Here is a 24,357-nt window from a genome sequence, read left to right on the forward strand (position 1 = left end):
AAAAAATTTGTGTTAAAACAATTGGAGTGCTTCATTAGTATTTTGGATTGATTAAGGAAATTGTGTCAAAGACAATCTCCAATTAGGATGTGTAAAGATTTATAAATCCAAAAAGAACTGGTCAGGTTACTCATTAAAATTGGTCAAACAAAATTTATAACAATATACCACAAAGATTAGAGTAATTTGTATAAAGATTTATAAATCCAAAAAGAAGGAACTGGTCAGGTTACTCATTAAAATTGGTCAAACAAAATTTATAACAATAGACCATAAATATTAGAGTAATTTGTATTCGGTAAATAATATAACATCAAGTGCTTGATTTTAGCAAAATGTATCCTGAAATCTAATCTGTATTTACTAAGAAACTTATCAGATTAGTTTTCCTCACTTATATAAGCATACAAGCAAGACATTAGTATAAAACAAATCATAAACCAATTTCTTCCTTCTTCTTTTTTTCTCAATTTGATTTTCCTTTCACATTATTAAAAAATGTTGATGAAAAACTCATTCATCTTCATTTTGTTAGCTATTTTGATATTATCCCTAGATGGATTTAGCAAGCCTATTAGAGCAGCTTCAAATCCTAGTTTTGTTTATACAGATGGAACTCATTTTGGATTAAATGGAAAGCCATTTTATATGAATGGTTTTAATGCTTATTGGCTAATGTATATGGCTTCTGATCCATCAACAAGGAATAAAGTTACAACCGTATTTCAACAAGCTTCTAGATATAAGATGAATGTTGCTAGAATTTGGGCATTTACTGATGGCGGTTCTAGACCCTTACAGTCTGCACCTGGTGTTTACAGCGAGCAAATATTTCAGGTAATTTTATAGACATGAAAGTTTAGTCGATAAAAAGTTATAGTTTTTCCTATTCGTTTTGTAGATGAATAAATCCTTCGTTTGAGAACCGTTATTCAGGTACTATTCCTTCATGTTTGTCTCGTTTTTTCAATAATTTGTGATACAAGTAATATAGATGTTTTTTACCTGATGTTTTTTTTTTTTAATATTTTTGAAATGCGTTTGTGTTGCTTAGATTACTCGTGTTGGCCCTTCGATTTAATTATTTTATTGTTTTTGTCGAGCGCCTCTATAACGCTTCTTATAATATCTAAAATAAATTTCTTACATGTCTTTTTTCTTGTTTGGCAAATGTTAAAATCACTTTTTGAAGTTCAAACAAAAATTTTTGGGTTTGGTCATGGCATCCTAAAAGGTTAGGGTTTTGGATGCTCAAAATTGACTTTTAATAAACAGGCAAGATCTCTCTTGGGATTATTTTAGCAATAAAATTGAGGTTCTAACATTTGAAACTTATTACCAAGTTCAACTACACCAATAGCGGAATTAAGGGAGAAAAAAAGTGTAATTAAAACCGTTATATCATGCTTTCCCATGTTTGATTATTTTTATATGCTTGTAATCTGATGTTTTATTTTTATTCTGGAAATTCATATTTAATATAATCTCATTTAATTATTCACTAGAAATTGTAACTCTTAAATCTGATTCTTCCATTTGGTTTGTTTAGTCAAAAACTAAAGTATTCAAAGCAATTTATTGATTTTATTCGTATCCCATTTATTTCCTTTATGAACTTCAATTAAACTAAATAGTACACGCTTTTATTTAAAATAAATTACTAAACATATTTTTCTTTCAATCAATATTTTTGTGTTATATATTTTTCCTCATTTGTTTTCTTTTTTATAAGGGGTTGGATGCTGTGATCCTAATATTTGGTTTGGATTGGGCGGCACTTTTTCAAAATCGAAATCTAATAATCCAAAATTAAATCGAGAAATCGAAGGCACATCCCTAAGATGTAACATAGTCAATCGCTATAAAATCAAAATCAGAACAAACAAAATTGTTATATAGAGATTTGACTGTATATGCTTGTAATCTCATGTTTTGTTTTTTACTGTGAAAATTCATTTGCATTAAAATATCATTTATTCAGCAGAAAATTATAACTCTCTCATATCAGATTCCTCTATTTGGTTTATTTAGTCAAAACTAAAGTATGCAAAGCAATTTATTGTTTTTATTCTCATCCCATTTATTTCCTTTATGAAGATCAATTAAACTAATTACTGCACGCTTTTATTTGAAATAAATTACCAAACATAGTACTCATTTCGTCCAAAGTTATGTGATACTCTTTTCTTTTTTTAGTCAGTCCTGACAAATGACATATTTTTATATTTAGTAACAACTTAATCTAACTTCTCGTTTTACTTTTAATGAAATAATTTATAGCCATAGAAAGTCTATAACTTATTGTAAACCACAAGTTTCAAACGTCCTCTATTTTTCTCTTAAACTTTTCTCTTTTATTCAATATTTTTGGGTTTTATGTATTTTTCCTCTTTTTAAGCTCTTTTTGTTTTGTTTATCAGGGATTGGATTTTGTGATATCAGAAGCCAAGAAATATGGAATTCACTTAATTCTTGCATTAGTTAACAATTGGGAAGCTTTAGGAGGAAAGAAACAATATGTAGCATGGGCAAGGCAAAGAGGACAGCAATTAAAAAGTGATGATGACTTCTTCACTAATCCTATGGTAAAATGGTTTTATAAAAATCATGTCAAGGTAAATTATTTAGATAATATATTTATCCAGTCACTTAAAAAAAAAAAAAAAAAAAAAAAAAAAAAAAAAAAAACCACCCGCCTAATCATATTAATTTGTAATTATCGCCGTAATATATCAAGTGTATAAGAAAAAAGTTAAAATTAGGATACTTTTTGGCTCCTTATTTTCAAGTTCTTTTTTTGGTTAATATTTTTTAAACTTTTGTATAAAGGTTGTGCTTACAAGAGTAAACACAATAACCAAAGTGGCATATAAAGATGATCCAACAATTCTTGCATTTGAGCTAATGAATGAGCCTCGTTGCCAATCCGACCTCTCTGGAAAAACAATACAGGTATTACCTCTTTGATTAATGACTAATTACATCTGGAACACAATAATATAAAAAATTCTGATAGTATTAGTGAGTAAATATTTTCTATCGTACTAAATTTAGTGTTTGATTGTTTGAAAATATTATCTTTCATTAAAAGGGTGAAATCCCCAACTTATAGCGGGGTCATTTACCTTCAGTACTATCTCAATGCTTAACTTTATATTAGTTATCGAACTAATATTTAAACATTAAAATCAATTAGATAAATCAAATTTATTTATCAAAACATCAGCTGCTTTGTGAATGTTATTTAGTAATCTTTAATAATTATTGTTTGGAAAAATACTTCCGCGCTCCAACCAAATTCAATTTTGACAAACATTTTCAAAAAAGAACTTTCGTCATATTAAACACACTTAAGTTGAAAAACAAAATGGATCGCGTTAGGCTGCCAATGATCTTGGTGAACGTCATTTGTTTATAGCTCTTCCTATTAGAATTTATATCTAAGTTAAAAATTTATCCACACTCGGCATTGCCATCAAATTATATTACTTTTCCGTGGCTTAAGTCAAAACTTAAGGTTATAATGTAAATTGATTAACTTTGGTTTAGCAATAAGAGTGTAAGTTAAGAAATATGTCTGGTACTCATTAAATTGGCATAAACACCAAGTGCAGATACTACCTGATCACATCTTCTAATTTTTCTCACTATTTCGCTTGAAGTAATAAATTCTTTTTTTCTTTTTTCTTGGACTTATATTTTTGCAGAACTGGATCACAGAAATGGCAGCACATTTTAAATCAATAGATAAAAATCATCTCTTGGAGATTGGACTTGAAGGATTTTATGGGCATAACAAGAAACAATACAACCCTAATTCTTTTGAAATTGGGACTGATTTCATCTCCAACAATCAAATAAGGGGAATTGATTTTACCACAATCCATATATACCCTGAGCAATGGTATGTAATCCCCTAATGCCCTCTTCCTTCATGCATATACATTTGTGCTACCCTCTCACCCCCATTTACATCTAAATATTTATTTACTTATTGGGATAAAGCATAGAAACATCCCTAATTTATGATGGAATTGTCAACTACACATCTAAACTATGCGACAGTCCTATATTACCCGCAGAACTTATTTTTTCATATTACTTATCTTTCTCATATTATTCACCCCCTTCACTAATTACCTAGTAAAGAAAAATAAGTAAGAACGCAGCATGTGCAGGCACGAGCTTATTTTATGCTCAAAGAGGGGTTTTTAATGTCTTTTTTCATTTCATTCCCCTTAACTTGTATACACCGATAGTATATAGAATATTTATAAAATCAATGTGCTTCCTCATGTGATAACAAGTAGCTTACTTTGTTTTTTCTAGATAATTAATCTCATTTGCTATGGATGATTATGTATACCTTTTTTAAAGGAAGAAGACTCAGTTTTACTCTCTTTGCCTCAACCATTGTCATTTTATTTAGATTTGACACTCAAATCTAAATAATTCACATAGTAAATCATGAACCAAAAATATAAAAAAAAATTATGCGAATATTCATTAATTTAGAAACTACTAAGATTTTGGAACAATTTATGTTTTCAGAGGCATAGTACATTATGCAATAACATGTACCTTTAATCGGACCTTTTGGACTGCAGGTTACCAGGTTCAACTCCAGAGGCCCAAGATAAATGGGCTTCACAATGGATCCAAGACCATATAAATGACTCCAAATTGTTGAGAAAACCTTTACTTATTGCAGAATTTGGCAAGTCTTCAAATACCTCAGGATTCACAATTGCAATGAGGGACAATTATTTTGGAAAAATATATGGAAACATTTTTAATTGTGCCAAAATTGGTGGCCCTTGTGGTGGTGGGCTATTTTGGCAATTAATGGACCAAGGAATGAATAGTTTTGGTGATGGTTATGAAGTGGTCTTGCAAGTAAGCCCGTCAACTGATAGAGTCATACTCTTACAATCTCTCAGGCTCGATAAATTAAAGTTATAATAGTATTTTTAATTTCATTCAAGCATCAAGATAATTGTAATTTGTGTAGCTTTGACTATCTCGGTCAAAGATAAAAATGAACTTATTGAAGAATATATGAAAGTTAGAGATTTCAAAGATCTTCTCTTGTTGTATTTGACTTATATTTATTCACATTTGTGATGATTATTTATATCTTTTTTGTGATTAATGATAGAGAAATTCAATAATATACGATCAAGCATAAAATACTACGTTCACGTAGCCATATTTTTGCCACGGTGTTTATACACACAATATACAATATTATACACTTACTGTAGACAATGTATAAACCTTGTATAAAAATGTATAATAATATATAAAAGGGTCGTTACGGGTAATATTAGAAATAGCGACCATTTGGGGTAAATATGTTCTCCAAATAGATATAGAGTGTTGTTTTCCCCACTTTAAAAAGTTTACTAGATTCGGAAAGATCAACATCTATACTAGCCATAATTAATTACTAAAATAGAAGGAAAAAAAGAGATAATTTTAGTTACACTTCTTCTAGGTTTTTGTATGTCATATTTCAGTGTGTATGGGATGAAGATAAAAGCTATAATGGTATCCTTTTTAACCAAATTTGAGATAGCACTTGGAATTGTCGAGGGTCTATCGGAAACGGTCTCCCTACCTCTCAAGGTAGAGGTAAGGTCTGTGTACACTCTACCCTCCCCAGACCTCACGTGTGAGACGATTATACTGGGTATGTTGTTATTATTGTTGTTGTTGTTGAGATAGCACTTGGAATTGGTCTATCAAATTGGCCCATAAATTATTGAATGTATTTAGATTAGTATTTAGATTTAATTGTTACTTTATTTCATATTAGGTATGATGTTGAAACGTGAATAGTGAGTTGGGATGATAGTAAGTGTGTGGCAAATGATTTGGAGATGAGCTAAAACTATATTATAGTAAAAGGGGGCATTTAATTATAGGTGATGTTTTAGTTTTAAAATTGAAGGAAGGTGATTCAAGTTTTAATTATTGAGTAGAGGTGACTAAATTTGATTAGTGATTAAGGGGCTTTGAACTTGCCCAATAGTTTCATTTTTGACACTTTGGCCCTCTGTTTTATTTTTAATATTTTGCCCTCAAGTTTTATTTTTAATACTTTGACCTAAACTTTACTTTTAACACTTTCCCCCAAAGTTTTATTTTTAACACTTTGACCCAACCACTATAAACCCTAAAATACAAAAATGCGGAAAAAAAAAATCCTCTTGGTAGCCGTTTATCATTGTTGTTCTTCCCGCTACATTCTTCGTTCTTCTTCTTCTTGCCCGCCCTTGTCTTCTTCTTCTTCTTCTTCTTCTTCTTCTTCTTCTTCTTCTTCTTCTTCTTCTTCTTCATCCGCTTTGCTCAAAAAAAAAATCATCCGATTTTACAATTTTTTGATTAAATGTCATTGGTGTAGCACCGCATTACTTCATAAGTGTTTTCGGGTCCATTGGTAAGTTAAACAATACTTGTTTCTTTCAATTGTTCATGCAGGTATAGTTGCCTTATTTGCGATTTTCCCAGTTCGTAATTCTGACGATACATTTGTTGCGGCAAGTTCTAAAGGCATTTGTGTAAGAGCTTGAACTTTTGCATCAAATTTGTTTTAGTCTAGTGTTTACGCAAGAGTTGTTGATAAATTATGAAGTTGTTGCAACGATTAGTAAATGTTGTTGCAACAATTACAAAAAATGTGAATAAATAATTTACAACGGTTGTTGTACTTTATCAATAAGCTGTGAAATCTGGAGAGCTCTTAACAACCGAGGTTACTTGTTGCGACAAGTATGATACTATTGCATCAATTACGGCTTGTTGGACATATTTTACATTTGTTGGATGAAACGGAAATTATTTTGTCTCCAACAAATAAGTGAAGCTATTTGCAACTAGTAACCTACTTGTTACGACAAGTATGTTATTTGTTTGATAAGTCACTTAGTTGTTGCATTGTGTTGTAAACAGACAAAAAGCAAGTAATTTGTCTCCAACAAGTAATCAAGTAGTTGGAACAGGTTACATACTTGTTACAACAAGTACGTTAGTTGTTCTAACAATTCATATAATTGTTTAATTTTGTTATGAAACGAGAGGCAGAGGATCAAGTCTCCGACAAATAAGTGAGTTGTTGCAACTAGTAACCTACTTGTTGCAACGAGGTAAGTTATTTGTTCCAACAAGTCACTTAGTTGTTGCATTTTGTTATCAAACGGAACAAAGGCGAACCTGTCTCCAACAAGTTACCAAGTAGTTGGAACAAGTTACATACTTGTTGCGAGCAAGTACGTTAGTTGTTCCGACAAGTCATATAGGCGTTCCATTTTGATATGAGACGAGAGACAAAAAAGCGGAAGGTCTCTCCAACAAATAAGCGAGCTGTTACAACTAGTAACCTTCTTGTTGCAACAATTCAGTTATTTGTTCCAAGAAGTCATTTATAGTTGTGATTAAGTTAACTAATTTGGGTCAAAAATTACAGGAAAAAACCACTCAATTATGAACTTAATCATAAATTTAAGTGGCCTTTGGGCTTGGGGTGGTCAAAGTTTTGTCACCTAGAGTAATTTCAACACTTGACATTCAAGCATTGTAATTACTAGTTGTGGCTGACTTTAGAACATCAAGCTCAAAGGCCGCTCAAAATTGTGATTAAGTTAACTACTTTGGGTCCAAAATTTCGGAAAAAACCACTCAATAATTAACTTAATCATAAATTTAAATGGCCTTTGACTTGCGCTGGTCATGGTGATTTTCTTAAAACAAAATATCTTCGGGCACCATTAATGGGAGACTCGATAATAATAGGTGTTGATTGCCATGGTGAATGGATCGAGATGAACAATCGATATATTTGGCGATGGAAGGGTAGTCACATGTTAGAGACGATAGGGATGACTGTCCCAAGAGATGTTGAGTTTGATGATTTTGTGAACTTAATCATTAACTATTGTGAATTAACTTGTGAAGAAAGACCTTGTCATCACTTACGTACATAGCTCTTTTGAAAACCGAGAGGGTTTTGCCTTTTAAGATAACCGATCGAGTCGTTTGCGTACTTATTTGAAAGATGTAGCTAGGCCCATTTTAAGGGTATGCATGGTTGGAAGCCGGTCGAGAACCATAATTTAGCTCAGAAGACCAACAAGATGTATTAAATGATAAATTGGAAGGGGTGGATATGGATATTCCGGATAATAGAAGTGTGAAGCCCCGTAGGAAGTGGGGTGAGCCGATCCGTATACCCGAACTTATGAGTAATACACCGTGTCTTTGCGCAATCGTCACCAGTCCGGCCATGTTCAAGATGATGAAACGAGTTTTTATAAAGGAATGTCATTCAATTCGCCGAAGTGTGTATTGCTTTAGATGTGAACATCTGCGAAGTGCAAGTGGTGGCCAAGGGATGTGGAAGCTTTTAAGTTCTAGCAAACACGGAAGAAGGTGGACAAAGAGGGCTATGCGGAAAAACAAATGCTCCTTATGCAAAACGGTTTAGCCACAAAAAAACAACATGTCCAAGCCGAAATGCTCCATAGTTGTAGATTGCATTGTGTTGTAATAATAGTTATCCGTTGGATCTTTATGACATTTTAATGTTATTCTTTCTTAACATGGTAATTTATATTCTTGGTGATTATGAACTTGGTTTATATGATATGTTGTTCGTGTTCAAATCACTAATGTGTATATTCTTGTTAATAAATTGTTGTACAGTTTCCAACAAGTAATGAATTTGTTGCGGCGGCTACGTAACTTGTTGGGTTTTATCGAGCAAGTAACGACTTGTTGCGGAACTAGTAAGTCGTTGAACATATTACAAAAAATCGGAGTTTTTAAGATGCAACTAAGTTATATGTTGGGTTTTTTTCTAACAAGTGGAGTGACTCAAGTTTTAATTATTGAGTAGAGGAATCAGCCACATTTAGTGATAAACAATTGGAATCAACCATATTTAGTGATAAACAATGGAAATCAAACAAGTGGAGTGACTTGTTACAGAAAATGGGTAACTTGTTGGGTTTTATCGAACAAGTAACAAGACTTGTTGCGGCAACTAGTAAGTCGTTGAACATATTACAAAAAATCGGAGTTTTTAAGCCGATGCAACTAAGTTATATGTTGGGTTTTTTTTCTAACAAGTAGAGTGAATTGATGTTTTAATTATTGAGTAGAGGAGTCACCACATTTAGTGATAAAAAATTGGAATCAACCATATTTAGTGATAAACAATGGAAATCAAACAAGTGGAGTGACTTGTTACGGAAAATGAGTACTAAGCTGAATCAACCATATTTACGGTTCTTTGAATATTACACTTCCGCATCACGAATACTAACCTTTGCTAATCAGATACTACATACGGCACGTATATTACTTGATTCACCATATGTAGTATCAATAAAGGGAATCGACCATATTTAGTGATAAACAATGGATATCGACCACATTTAGTGATAAACAATGGAAATCAAACAAAGTGGAGTGACTTGTTACGGAAAATGGGTAACTTGTTGTGTTTTATCCAACAAGAGTAAGGACTTGTTCAACAACTTACTCGGTTGCTTTTACTAATGCTACAACATAGCAAATACTAAAATTCTTTAACGACAGATACTACAATTTGTGAAAGTCAAACAAGTGGAGTGACTTGTTACAGAAAATGGGTAACTTGTTGTGTTTTATCCAACAAGAGTAAGGACTTGTTAAACAACTTACTTTCCTTTCGCAACAAATACAACACTTCATAACCGATACTAAACTTGCTCCACTAAATACTACATACATTACTGATACTACTTGATTCACCCATATTTAGTGATCAATAAAGGGAATCAGCCATATTTAGTGATAACCAATGGATATCAGCCACATTTAGTGATAAAAAATTGGAAATCAATCATATTTATTGATCATTATATATACTTAAGCAATTTTATGGTGTTTTGGGTCAGGATAGATGATCAACTAAGTTCAATACACACTAAATGGAGTGATCATTGGAGTGAATTGATGTGAACTTCTTGATTCACCCACATTTAGTGATAAACAATGGAAATCAATCATATTTATTGATCATTATATATACTTAAGCAATTTTATGGTGTTTTGGGTCGGATAGATGATCAACTAAGTCCAATCGCGCTAAATGGAGTGATCATTGGAGTGAATTGATGTGAACTTCTTGATTCACCCATTATTTAGTGATAAACAAGAAATCAATCATATCTATTGATCAATATATATATCTACTACAATCATTAGTAATTTGTTGCAAATTCTTTCCACAACTATATGATCTGTTTACCTTGATTAGTAACTTACTTGATTATTTACTTGTTGGAACGGATTAGTAACTTGTTGGAGCAGTTAGTAATTTGTTGCAACTTCTTTTCGACAAGCTGATGATCTGTTGCAACGGATTAGTAACTTTTTTCAGCAGATTATTTACTTGTTGGAACGGATTGGTATCTTGTTGGAGCAGTTAGTAATTTGTTGCAACTTCTTTCCATTTGTATGAGAAGTTGTAACCTTGAGATTAGTAACTTGTTTCAGCAGATTAGTTACTTATTGGAACGGATTAGTAACTTGTTGAAACAGATTAGTTATTTGTTGCAACTCCTTTCACAAATGTATTATCTAATGCAACAGATTAGTAACTTGTTTAATGATTAGTTACTTGTTTGGAACGGATTAGTAACTTCTTTGGAGCAGTTAGTGACTTCAACAATCAGACTTCGTTGCAATCATTTAGGCAATTTTTCTAAACAAATTAGTAGATTAGTAATTTTTTGCACCTTTTTTAACAAGTTTGTACTATCTTTGCATTTGTTGCAACAAGATTCATAAATAATAATAATAAGGACAAAAAAATTGTTCGGGTAGTAATTTGTTAAACGACCAATTCGGGGCTCCAAAACTTTGTCTATCACACCCACCGCCCACCGCCACTTGCATCCTCGCCACCGAGTTGTCGCACAATAAAGTCTCGGGCTTCATCATGTTAGTGCGGTAAGCAAATGCTCAATAAAAAGCAAGTGAATACGATCCGCGTGCCATTGCGGTTTCATTGGGGAGATTCTCCTTGACAAAATTTCAAGCTTCGTTGAGCAGATTTTGACGAGCAAGCATTTAAACATGCCACTGCGCTTCGATAGTTTCGGCCATAATTCAATGGTGGTGGATGTGGATGAAGAACTCATCCACTTGGATTTTTGGGACGTTGCGGTCATAAACATTTATCACCCCCTCCTCGATTATGAATTCGAGAGTGACAAGGCCCTTCGACATTTATGTTCGCTGATAGTAAGCACCACTTTTGGCACCAACCCACTCGCGACCACCTTTGGGCTAGTGGGTACCTCTACGATGCGATAACATCATCATCCCATATAAAATCATCAAGCATTTGATTGAATGGAATAGCTTTCATTTGTGTGCTTTCATCCGACAACTCTCCGTGTATCGCTTGAGCATGATATTGTAGAAGTTGAGATCCAAGATTATATACGTACAAGCATAATGCTCGGTGAAAGTGCTTTTGCCTCACACGCATTAAGAGCATAATTTCATCAACATCTTGCATTAAAAGTATAAGGAATGTCGAGGTCACCTAAACAACTAAGTGAGTTGTTACGAAACAGTATACTTGTTGCAACAAGTATTGGTCTTGTTACAGCGACTCTCTAGTTGTTGGAGATTGCTTACGACGATTGGGTGAAATAGACCCAAGCTAGCGTGAACAATCTCCAACAACTAAGTGAGTTGTTGCAACAAGACCAATACTTGTTGCAACAAGTGTTCCACTCGTTGCACAAATATATAACTTGTTGCAACTAATACAACAAAATAAGACTTGTTTCAACAAAAATAATTATTGTTTTCAAACTTACAACGCCGACCACCAATCTTCCATGTTTGTCATTATCCTGAGTCATCGTGTTTAAATTCGTACAATACATCGTACCCTTGCTCTTCTTGTCATTGACGCCAATTTTTTCAAGCTTTTCATTTATTGAGCATCTGCGTACTTATACACATTTACCTTTTTTAGATCGAACAACAAAGTACCTTGTGGGGTGTAAAAGATTTCCTTGACCTAACATCGGCAGGCTTGCCTTGGAAATTGCTTTTCCGCTTCTTGCGAATGCGAATAGGAGTATAGGGTGAGGTCGGCTTCTTGGATTGATTGACACCCTCTTGGATAACAAACTACGTAAAGCGAGAATTTGTGTCTTTTTATTACCTTCACTCACCAACATTTTTATCAAATCATCCATTCGCCGCTTGCAATAGGTGCATTCACAAGCAAATTTCGATGTGTCGGCACCAACAAAGGAAAATCTACCACCAAATCCGCCACAACTAACATCTCCATCAATTGGAGTTTGTCCACCGACATCACCACTAATTAGAGTTTGTCCACCAACAACACCACCAATTGGAGTTTGTCTACCAAAATCAACATCATCATCTATTATTTTTTGACCGGCAATTTCGCCGCAACGTCATCAACGGCGAGTGACCACCGGCAACAACCACCACCACCAACATCTAGCACAAGCTGATTCCCTTTTGATGGCTGTCACTCCGGCCCGGTTCTAATTTTATCCCCTCAATCATTTTATCGGGAGCAGTTAGCAGGGCTCAAAGGAAGCAAAGAATGGCATCTCTCAACTCCAGAACGTCTTGTCGGGACAAGCCATGGGTGCACGACCTACAACAAAAAGTAGATATATTAAAATGGTCCTAAATAATGAAATGCAACGAGATGACTAGGTTGTTGCGGGAATGTCATACTTGTTGGACATTGTCCAGCCAGTTAGTAACTTGTTGCAACGGGTGTCATACTTATTGGACATTGTCCAATAGATTAGTAACTTGTTACAACAGGTGTCATACTTGTTGGACATTGTCCAACATATTAGTAACTTGTTGCAACAGGTGTCATACTTTTTGGACATTGTCCAACAGATTAGTAACTTGTTGCACCGGGGTGTCATACTTGTTAGACATTATCCAACGAGATGACCAAGTTTATTCTATATACATGTCTTAAGGCTTACCTCTTCCAAAGGAGGGTTAAAAAGATCAACACTCAATCTAGTGTTGCTTGCGATCGGCCATCTAAGCATTCTTGGAAAAGACACTTCCGAAGGGTAGTCCTTCACTTGTTGTCGGAGGTGAGGAATGGCTTCAAATGCCCAAGCCTAGAAAACAAGATACTGGCAAAATCAGAATGATGATAGAACTACAAAAAGTACAAAAGAAATTGACATTGCAAATGCTTTACCATGAAAGACCAGGAAGCCATATAGATTGGCTTGTTTCACCGTTGGCTTAAGCTCTTTCGATAAGTAGTCAACGATCAACTTGAAGCTTTCCGGCCCCATCCATGGTTGTTGAATGCCTCATAGTCCTCCGAGAAGTTTAAGCAAACCAAGTGGTATGTTCGGACTTGTATCTTTTGCCATAAGAACACGATGCACAAACCAAACTAAACACGGAATTTGCTATGCTTTTTTGACATAGTTTTGAATTGCAAATCTACAATCTCTGCTTATCTTAACTTGTAGCTTTTCCCAACTAACTCCACCAAACCGAGTTTCACTCTTATCTTTTCCACCCTTTCCTATTTTCTTGGCTTAACTTTCCAGGCTTACTTAGACCGAGTTTATTGATACAACGGTAGGAAGCTCACAAGGATGACATCTAAGGCTAGTAACTATGGCAAACTCTTTAATGCCAAAGCACACCTAAGATGCCACCAAGAATTAATCAAAGCTCATCCTTTGCATCGAAAGAATTCTACGCTTCGTAAGCCCATATACCATTTTCATTTGAAACCGCGCACCGGTCTCTTGAATGAGATCCAAATACACCCCAAAAACAGCTTTTTCCTAAAGAAATCCTCCAACCCACTTTTTAAGAATTAGCCTAAACATATTAAAGTTCTTACCCATTACGATTTGGCCACTGTAAGATCAACGGTCAAATCATTATTTTCATTCAAGCCACATCTCGCGCATCTTGTCAATGCCGAAAACCTTGACAACCTCGGCAATGGAAGGTCATTTATGATCTATGTTCAATCTACTAGAAGATTACGCAATTAAATTGGCATTCACACTATTTCTCTTCTTTGTTCTTAATTCGGCTATGAACGTCGACAAGTGAAGCCGTATTTTCGGAAGCCCGTCCTTTTCATCATCGTCATCCAATCCATCTACTTCATGTTGATTTCTTGACTTCTAATTCTTCTTCACTTTGTTCATTTGTATCTGCTTTCGTTCTGTACTTCCTCTCTTTACTGAGGATTGATTGTCGGTTGTTTGTCTCTTTCCTCTATATTTTGATTCAACAATAGATTTTGCTAAATCGGCAAGATTCTCTAATGATGATTGCACTCTAGCTTTTTTATTATCTCATGACCTCGGTTGATCTCTCAACTTTTCTTTGGCCTGGAGACATTTTATCTACACACGGAGAGGAAAAAAAAAAAAGCTTCAGGCGATTAGTGCATCATTCAAAGTAAACGAGATAATAAGAAGTGCGGCATTTGATCAAACAAAATACAACAAGTAACAGAATTCCCAAACAATGAAGAATTTGTTGCAACAAATGATGTAGCTTGTTGCAACAAGTGAATAGGTTGTTGCGCAATTCTTCCGATTGTTGAATAAGTGATTAAGATGTTGTATATCTTCTACAAACACAACCAAATAACTGAAGCAATGTCCAATAGATTTATAGTTGTTGCAACATATTGTATACTTGTTGCAACAAAGTGTTTAACTTGTTGCAACAACTATAAATACATTGGACATCTTCTACAAACGTAACCAAAAAGCGAAGCTAAGTCCATGATTGTAGTTGTTGCAACATATTGTATACTTGTTGCAACAAGTGTATAACTTGTTGCAACAACTAAAAATCTGTTGGATATGTTCTACAAACGAGAACCAAAAGCTGAAGTTATGTCCAATGATTTGTAGTTGTTGCAACATATTGTATATTTGTTGCAACGGAGTGTATAACTTGTTGCAACAACTAAAAATTTATTATATATCTTCTACAAACGAACCAAAAACTAAAGCTATGTCCAACGGATTTGTAGTTGTTGCCATATATTGTATACTTGTTGCAACAAGTGTATAACTTGTTGCAACAATTAAAAATCATTTGGATATCTTGTACAAACGAACCAAAAAACTAAAGCTATGTCAACCATTTGTAGTTGTTGCAACATATTATCTACTTGTTGGCACAAGTGTAGAAATTGTTACAACAACTAAAAATCTGTTGACATAGCTTCTATAAACGAGAACCGGATAAATACTAGGACAAGAACAAAAAAACCATCTATTTGGATATCTACTCCTAAACCCCGAACCATACCGGGACAACAACAAAAAAAACCATTTATTTCACTACAAACACACAACAACAACAACAACGACGACAATAACAACAACAAGATGGATTTTATCCAAGCTTTCCTAAACACTTAACCAAACCAAAACAACAAGCATCTACTTCCAAGAAAAGCGACGAATCGTCCACTACGGACACACAATCATACAAGTTAAACAAAATACACCAAATGCATGTGCAATAATTGTTTATCCTTTCTTTTCCTAAACCATACCATAACAAGACAACACCAACACCAACATCAACATCAACATCAACACCAACACTAACACCAACACCAACAACGGTATTTAACTCCAAAATACACTAAATAGAGTTTTAAAGCAAAGCAACCTCGAAGAAATGTCTACAACCCACAAACAAGTGCTTGAGTCAAGTTGTCAAGAAAACTTACTCATCTGTTCGAAAAAGTCAACAAGATTGCAAGCCATTTTTTCGAAATCTTAAGGAGAACAAGAACAAAAACATCACAAAAAACCATAATTTGAGAACAATGTACGCTATTTACAAACGCAAAAACCCCCAACAAGTCAAACAAATACCCCAAATAAGGATTTCTCGAACAAGGAACAACAAAATAAACAACATTGCAGACAAACCCATGTTCTTCTCTTTCTTCTTTTTCTACAACTAAAATCATCAATTTCTACCAAATAACTTTTGGAACAAGTGAAACAAAAACTTTACCTTGATATTAAAAAAAAAAAAAAAAAAAAAAAAAAGCGCGTAGACTATAGACGAGGGTGAAGAAGAAGATGACAAGAAAAAGAGGAGAGATGAGAGACGTCCAAGTGAAGGAGATTAACCGTTGTTTGCTTGGGAGTTTTGATTTTGAATTATGGAAGAAGTGCGAGGGAGTTGTGGGGGAGGAACGGTTTGGGATGTTTTGAATAATGGGTGGGTGTTTTAGTATAATGGGTTGGTGTTTTGGGTTTTTTGTAGTTTGTAAAAGATTAAGAAGTTTTAAAAATTACATTTTGGACCCCAATCTTCTTAATCCCAAATTTAATTGGGTTTTGATGTGGGGTGGGCCCCACACGTCACCTTTAGTAATTTGGAGACTTTTTAGTCACCTTCAGTTAATTCTTCCTAGTAAAAGGGGGAAAATCTTAACATTATATTGTTTGATTTAGATAAACATCAAATAAGAATAAATAGGTTTATTGGTAATGAATATTTGTCTCCCAATCATATATTTTGGGTCAGAAGCTGGTGGAGTGGTGGTAGACTAATAATGTATACTGTACAATCTAAAATGCACCTTTGATAGATATATATTAGATAATTTTTGGCATAACTAAAAAGTGAAAATATGATTTTTTGAACTTAATAGTCCTTTCGCCCAAATTGATAAAAGTCAATTTCATGTGTGTTTACTGAACTTTACACATTATAACAATAAAGTTGTAAAATTCTTTTTGTTTTATTAGAGATAAGATTGACTTGACCCAGGTTTCATAAAATTCTAGGTTGCACTAAAACTAACAATAGCTAAATATAGTAATCGCTTCGAAAAACACTCTGAACCTTCCGTATTAGAAATATAATATATTTTCATCTCTCTACGAAAAAAATTAGGAGCACTCAGAAATTTATTTAATTTTATTAAAAAGAAAAGAAAGAGAACCAAAACATTGTAAAGAAAAAAACCTGAATTTTTCTCTACAATCTCTCACAATCAATCTTAAGTAATACCTCCATATTCCAACATTGAATCATCCCTTTCTTTACCTCTAGTCTTCCTCTTGCATTGAAAAACACTACAGAATTCATGATGAATATTCTATCTTTAAACAATAATTATTTCTTTTCATGACCCCCTCCAAATCCTCAATAACATTCATGCTTCCCATTATTTTGCCATCTTTTTCACTCATTTGACTCTAGTACATTTTTGTTTGTTCTAATTAATTAATTTCTTCCTTTGTTTGAGATTGAGGCATAACAGTTGTTCTCGTTATCGCTGTTTGTGTAATTTCTTCAGCTTCAGACTTTTTTTTTTTTTTTGCATTTTGTCCCCAAAAATAAAATGGGGAATTGTTGCTCTGGGGGAGAAGAACAACCTAATGAAATTACCAACAATGAAAATGGACAAACCGATAACCCCAAAAATGAAGAACATAATTCATCTACTCATAATCTTGACATGCAAGGTTCCACAACACCACCAAAAACAACCCCTCCTCCTACATCCCCTAGCCCTTCTTCAACAAAACCAACAAAACAATCACCAATAGGGCCAGTATTAGGCAGACCAATGGAAGATGTTAGAACAACATATACCATAGGAAAAGAACTTGGTAGGGGACAATTTGGTGTAACACATTTGTGTACACACAAACAAACAGGAGAGCAATTTGCATGCAAAACAATAGCCAAGAGAAAATTGGTAAACAAAGAAGACATTGAAGATGTTAGAAGGGAAGTACAAATAATGCACCATTTAACAGGACAACCAAATATTGTGGAACTTAAAGGTGCTTATGAGGACAAACATTCCGTACATTTGGTCATGGAGTTATGTGCTGGAGGTGAACTTTTCGATCGAATTATTGCTAAAGGGCATTATACAGAACGTGCAGCAGCTTCATTGTTAAGAACAATTGTGCAAATTGTTCATACTTGTCATTCCATGGGAGTCATTCATAGAGATCTTAAGCCTGAAAATTTTCTACTTCTCAGTAAGGATGAGGATGCACCTCTTAAGGCTACAGATTTTGGTCTTTCCGTATTCTATAAGCAAGGTATTGATTCCTTCGGTCATTTTTATCCGTCACTTTAGTCAAAATATTTGTCATTTTAGGAAACTAAACAGACGTTATTTTATTTTATTTTCAATTTACCCTATCTACTTCAAGAAGGTATTTAGTCATTACTAATTACTCCATTAAAGAAGGGATAAGGGTAATTTAGTCAAGTACTCTTCATAATTAGTGCCATTAAATAATTTTTGAATAGGTGTGCCAAAATCTTAAACGAAAGCTAATTAACAAGGATTGGAGGGAGAACTGAGACCTACAATTACACTAGCTAGAGGGGCACTGAAAATTATAAACAATAATTACTGCAAAAAGATTGAATTAGCTACGGATTTCGTCACTAATCTGTCTCTAAATTGCTTGTAACTAATACAAAAAATTATAATCGGTTGCTAAATTGGATTATGACGGATTTTTCTGTTAGCTGCAGAATTTGTCCGTCTCTAATTTTTATTTTTATTTTTATTTTTAGTAGTGATGAAGGGATGAATTTCTCTTTTTATGTGTCCTTTTGGAACTAAGGACATGAATACAAACATGACATGCATCAACATTGAAGAAAAAATTGAACCTTGTAAAATGTATGCAATATTTCTTTATAATCTTCAATTAATAGTCATATATACCTGTTTGTGCAGGAGATGTATTTAAGGACATTGTGGGAAGTGCATATTACATTGCACCTGAAGTACTGAAAAGAAGATATGGACCAGAAGTTGATATATGGAGTATTGGTGTCATGTTATATATTCTTCTCTGTGGAGTTCCTCCTTTTTGGGCAGGTAAATTACATGCATAATTAAGACCTAAGCTCAATTTTTCTAGTTTCCATTTTCTTAAAGAAGTTGAATTTTTCTATCCATAGTTCGAAAAAACATTATTTTTTCTCCAAAAGCTTTGTAAAAAAAAAAAGGTAAGACTGCGTATAATAGATTAATGTGGTCTGATTCTTCTTCGAATCTCGGGCACAACGAGCGCTTAGTGTATTGAACTACCCTTTTTAGTACAAAAGATAGAAAGTCTAGCTAGTTGGTATATATAAAGATAACAAATATTTTTGTTTCACTCTTGGTATAGCTAGGTTAAAGTTATTGAACAAAATGATATTTTCTTTTTCAGAAAACGAACATGGAATTTTCAATGCAATACTGCGTGGACATGTTGATTTTTCAAGTGATCCATGGCCTTCAGTTTCCAGTGGAGCAAAGGACCTTGTCAGAAAGATGTTGACCGTTGACCCCAAGCAAAGGTTAACAGCTATGCAAGTCCTGAGTAAGTTAATTTACATCTCTGAATTACTAGTATTAGTAATTATAATTACTAGTATTAGTAATTATATATCATTGAGAACTTAAGTTCCAGTATAATAAGAATCAAAATATTCGTAAATCATTAATTGATTTATAGAGAAGGACCATGCTACTTATTACTTCTATGTACTACATCCGGTTCATACATGCACAAGGTTGTGGTGGTTATGTAATCATTCATCCTGAATCAGAGATCTTGAGTTCGAGCCCTTAGAATATAATCATTTTGGTAGGAGTGCTTCATCCTCTCCAAAGAGGGACTCCCCCAGCGAGTCTTTAGTCGGGCCTCAGAGGGGATAGCAAACACTAGGTAGGAAATAAAAAAAATACACTTAGCTCATATTATTTGTCTATTAAAGATTTTGCAAACCCAAAAGATGCTCCACTATTTAATAGCCTTAATCATAAATATTGTTTGTCAAAACTACCTTTCATCTCTGCCTAGACGTCTCACTTAATTAATACTCCACTAATTGAAACAATGAGGCTGGATTTGGAAAAAGAATACATAATGATTTCTTGTTTATTTAAAGTTCAAATACTTCAAAACAAATCTAGTTTGTTAAAATGACTAATATTTAGTACCATAGGAGCATTTGGTTTGACAAATTAATAGACTTATGAAATTGATGCCAGTATGTATCGAGTAGTAACATTTTCGGGGATTGAATAAGTGAAATGTATTGAAGTAAAATTACAATACGTTATTTAACTCTTACATAAAATGTTGAGATTCTTTATTTTTTGATATATAATAAGAACATTTTATCATTAAAAAACTCACATATTGTCTAACAATTTTTTTGTGTATTAAGATCATTCATGGATCAAGGAGGATGGAGAAGCACCAGATACTCCTCTTGACAATGCTGTGTTACATAGGCTCAAACAATTCAGAGCAATGAACAAGTTCAAGAAAGTTGCTCTTCGGGTAATTTTATAAGTTTTTTCTTTTTAACTTTTTGATTTCAATCAAAATTTTCATTTACTGAATTTTCTCGTTAATTTAAGTAAATCTTTTGAAAAAAAGAGAACTAGTAAGAACATGCACGTAACCTTGTGAGTATAACAAGTTGAGTCACTATATTACCACCAAACAATGCAACGGATGGTGCTACTCCTCCTCCCTTAATGAGGTCTCGAGTTCGAGCCCTAAGTATGAAGAAAACCAGCGTAGGGAGAGCTTCCCCCCCCCCCTCCCCCCACAACGAATAGGACTACGCGGCTCGAATCCCGATATAGTCATTGACTTTTAGGGGCAGACCCTGTAATGACGGGTCGCAGTCAAATTTTTCTGGTCGCTATTGACTTTTAGAGGCCAGAATCTCACTTTTAAGAATCATTTCTCCGTTTGCTAATAGCCATTTTTTGTGTAAACAATGTACCATCCCAAGATTCATAGATATTCGTATGAATTTAAAGTACATATTTGCAAAAAAATTGAAATTAGCTGCAAATTTCGTCGCTAATCTGTCGTAACTAATAGGATTTTCTGATAATAAGTCGCTAAGTAAGTTACCGACGAATTTTGTTGTTTAACTACAAAATTTGTCCATCACTAATTCATACTAAGTTTTTAATAGTGAATATCATGTTGAGTACTTTTAAAAGTTGACTAAATTAAGTACTCACTACTTTTTGAGATTCTTAGGTTATTGCAGGATGTCTCTCTGAAGAAGAAATTATGGGATTGAAGCAGATGTTCAAAAATATGGATACTGACAACAGTGGAACAATAACACTTGAGGAGCTGAAGCAAGGGCTGGCCAAACAAGGGACAAAATTATCTGATTATGAGATTAAACAGTTAATGGAAGCTGTAAGTTTTACAAACTTAATTGTTAATCAATTCTTCTCGTTCTAACTCGGAATATCCATTCGCTCCAATTTGCTCAGCTTCTATTTCTACTTTCTGTGAGCGAAAATGAGCTTTTTCGAGTTGTTCAGTAAAGCCCCCATATATGCAGTTCTTTTGAATTTTATTCACAAAATTTCAAGTCGTTTTTCCTATCTTTATTGATTACTCGGCTTTCACAAGCACAAATTTTGCTTTGTGTTGGACAAAACATTATTTTACAAAAATAATCCATCTTCTGGATCCAAACGGAGCCTTCATAGTTCGGAGAATTCTTTTTGATTATGGGTTTATTCAATTTAAATTTTATTTGAGCTAAAAGAAAGAGTTCTTTTAATTAATAGCGGAATAAATATAGAAGATTCATGTAATTGACTTCATCTATCTTCAGACATTTGATAATCACTAGCTAATATAACAAGTTTTCTAAACATTAAAAACTTTGTTTTCATGCTCGGTCATTTTTCTTGAAATAATTCATGTACATCTTCATTCAAATTATTTTCTCAAACGTGTTTATTTTTTTCTTTAAATTATAGAAACCCAAAGTAGTTACGATGACATAGTATTTTTAATATAGGGTTTGAAAGTTTAATTCCAATGCTAATTACCCTTTTTATGTGCTGGAAACAATTAGGCTGATGCTGATGGAAATGGAACCATAGACTATGAAGAGTTCATCACAGCTACAATGCACATGAACAAAATGGATAGAGAAGAACATCTTTACACAGCATTCCAATATTTTGATAAGGATCACAGCGGGTAAGCTTCAATATGATTATTCTTTCTTAAAATGGTGATATATATCGGGGTTATATGCGCGCATTTCGACTTTTACACTGAGTGCCTGCTATTTTCCATCATGTTGTATTTATCTAAAAATGAAGAAAAACATAAGGAAAAAGGAGGAAAACCCAAATTGAAAGAGAATAAATAGTTATTCTATTTCATTGTGTGTTGTTTCAAAGACAAGTAACGAATAAGGAGAAAACCTGAGAACTAAATAGGGCTAATAATTAAAAAGGGACTATTATTCATCCTTTTCTTTTTTGTTTTACATTCTCTTTGACTTTTCACTTGAATTTTAAAATTCGTCTCTCTCATTTGGACCCTTCGCCTGCTTAAAATTAAAGTGGCTAGACATCACTGACACGAGAATTCTTAGTTATTTGCTCTTAATTACTAGCTATGCTACCTGAACCACTTTAATTTTTTAAAGTTTATTTTCTCTCAGATAATTCTCGATCTAGTAAAGGGTTCAATTCACGTTGGATAAATTTTTTCGGATAGAAAAACAATATACACAAACATTATCTAAACTAGATTAGGGAGAAACAATCTATTGAATTTTCTCATTGGGTTTTCACTTTGTTTCCTATAATATATTCAAGCTTACTTATTATGTAATTGTCTCTCTTCTCTTTTTTTTTTCCTCAGATATATATCAAGAGAAGAGTTAGAGCAAGCTCTGCGAGAATTTGGCATGGACGATGAAAATGATTTGAGGGAAATCATTAATGAAGTCGATACTGATCATGTAAGTCAAAACCACGGAGCATACCCATGCCAATACACATATATTCATACAAATATACATTTAAATAACACTTCAAAAACAAGAAAATTGATATTAATATTTACAATTTTGTATGTACCATTTTATGCAAGCTCATTTAACTGTCACTATGCTTTAAGTATTACATTAATTTTAAAGAGCTCTTTTATTTTTGGTCTTTTTCTCTCTCCAATACTACTTGATTCTACATAGCTATTATATGTACTTAGAATTGTATTGCAATGTGCTACTTATTAATTGATTGTACAGCTAATTATAAGGAGTATATGTATAAACATACATCAATGAAACAAATTATAGCAAGATTTATCAATTACTTATGTTTAACTTCACGAATAATTAATTAATCTTAGTATTTACATTACTAACAATGAATAAACCTTGTAGTGTAATTAGTTGAAGTATTAAGTTGGTACTTTGTGATTTGTGTTAATGGGTGGCACGAAATAAGTGTAATCACTTTCTATTACTTTTCTTAAAATTCTTGTTCATAATTTTCATTAATTAAAAGTTTAACTTTTTTTCATAATAAAAATAATAATAAGCAATTAATTTTTGGTTTTCGTAGGATGGTCGGATCAACTATGATGAATTTGTAGCAATGATGAAGAAAGGAAATCCAGAGGCAGCAACAATGAACCCAAAGAAAAGAAGGGATTCATTTGTAGCATAAAGTTAATTGCATCATCAAATGAAAAATATTTGTAAAAAATCAAAGACAAGGGTGTCGTTGTTGTGAGGAAATTAAAGACCAAACTGTATCTAACAAAATGTCAAGAACCATACGAGATTTCCAAAGTCATAAATGCACTTTGTATATAAAGTATGATATTAAGATGAAGAAGGAAAAAATCACACATACATGCATTGTCAGAGAAGGAAAAGATTGTAGAATTCATGGGTATGTTGGAAAATACAGTTTGGTTAAGGGATGCTTTAATCTGGATATTATGGGGGTCTTTCAGAGTATATAGTATTTATTTTCTGCAATTTAGAATCAGGTTTTAAAAGTTTATTTTGTAATCAATTGACTTTTGGATATTGTTCGGTGTAAATATCATATTTATTCACTGAAATAGTGTCCGTCAGTAATTAGTTTTATACCTAAACTCTCTGACATGCAAAAAGGCGTAAATAAATTTCCCCACAGAATAAGAAATATACTTTTAAAATGGTAGTGTAGACCAGCTCACCTGCACTTCATATTCCGTCGAGTATCTGCAATACTGTTACGTTTTTGGGTTTTCTCTTCCTATGTGGAATTGGATTAATAAAACCCAATCCAATTAGATTTTTGGGTTTTCCCTTCCTATATGAAATTGGATTAATAAAACCCAATCCAACTTGGACCAGGCCAATTTTGCCCAAAATTTCCTCTATATATAGGATCAATTTAGGTCTTATTTTTAGAACACAAGAGTGAATTCATAGCAG

The 24,357-nt window shown here is 33.3% G+C and overlaps 2 protein-coding genes across 2 annotated transcripts; both read left to right on the forward strand.

The window, feature by feature from the left end:
* Positions 1-447: 447 nt before the first annotated feature.
* Positions 448-5,065, forward strand: LOC132035094 (mannan endo-1,4-beta-mannosidase 4-like). The gene is made up of 5 exons (XM_059425409.1): positions 448-837; positions 2,421-2,615; positions 2,830-2,952; positions 3,708-3,904; positions 4,608-5,065. Exons 1-5 carry the CDS (start codon positions 499-501, stop codon positions 4,960-4,962), a joined length of 1,209 nt encoding a protein of 402 aa, XP_059281392.1. The 5' UTR covers positions 448-498; the 3' UTR covers positions 4,963-5,065.
* An 11,951-nt stretch (positions 5,066-17,016) lies between these two features.
* LOC132032456 (calcium-dependent protein kinase 34-like) lies at positions 17,017-23,983 on the forward strand. The gene is made up of 8 exons (XM_059422072.1): positions 17,017-18,164; positions 18,818-18,961; positions 19,299-19,451; positions 20,305-20,420; positions 21,141-21,308; positions 21,982-22,109; positions 22,785-22,884; positions 23,492-23,983. Exons 1-8 carry the CDS (start codon positions 17,450-17,452, stop codon positions 23,594-23,596), a joined length of 1,629 nt encoding a protein of 542 aa, XP_059278055.1. The 5' UTR covers positions 17,017-17,449; the 3' UTR covers positions 23,597-23,983.
* The last annotated feature ends 374 nt before the right edge of the window (positions 23,984-24,357 follow it).

The sequence above is a fragment of the Lycium ferocissimum genome, chromosome 10, assembly GCF_029784015.1.
Source record: "Lycium ferocissimum isolate CSIRO_LF1 chromosome 10, AGI_CSIRO_Lferr_CH_V1, whole genome shotgun sequence".
NCBI classification, from domain to species: Eukaryota; Viridiplantae; Streptophyta; class Magnoliopsida; order Solanales; family Solanaceae; genus Lycium; species Lycium ferocissimum.

What these genes read in the sequence shown, in the direction of transcription:
- LOC132035094 (XM_059425409.1), top strand. Translation starts at nt 499, where the DNA reads ATGTTGATGAAAAACTCATTCATCTTCATTTTGTTAGCTATTTTGATA. An exon ending in TCTCTGGAAAAACAATACAG is followed by an intron (nt 2,953 to 3,707) that starts GTATTACCTCTT and finishes ATATTTTTGCAG; the next exon opens with AACTGGATCACAGAAATGGC. An exon ending in CATATATACCCTGAGCAATG is followed by an intron (nt 3,905 to 4,607) that starts GTATGTAATCCC and finishes TTTGGACTGCAG; the next exon opens with GTTACCAGGTTCAACTCCAG.
- LOC132032456 (XM_059422072.1), top strand. Translation starts at nt 17,450, where the DNA reads ATGGGGAATTGTTGCTCTGGGGGAGAAGAACAACCTAATGAAATTACC. An exon ending in TCAAGAAAGTTGCTCTTCGG is followed by an intron (nt 20,421 to 21,140) that starts GTAATTTTATAA and finishes TGAGATTCTTAG; the next exon opens with GTTATTGCAGGATGTCTCTC. An exon ending in ATGAAGTCGATACTGATCAT is followed by an intron (nt 22,885 to 23,491) that starts GTAAGTCAAAAC and finishes TGGTTTTCGTAG; the next exon opens with GATGGTCGGATCAACTATGA.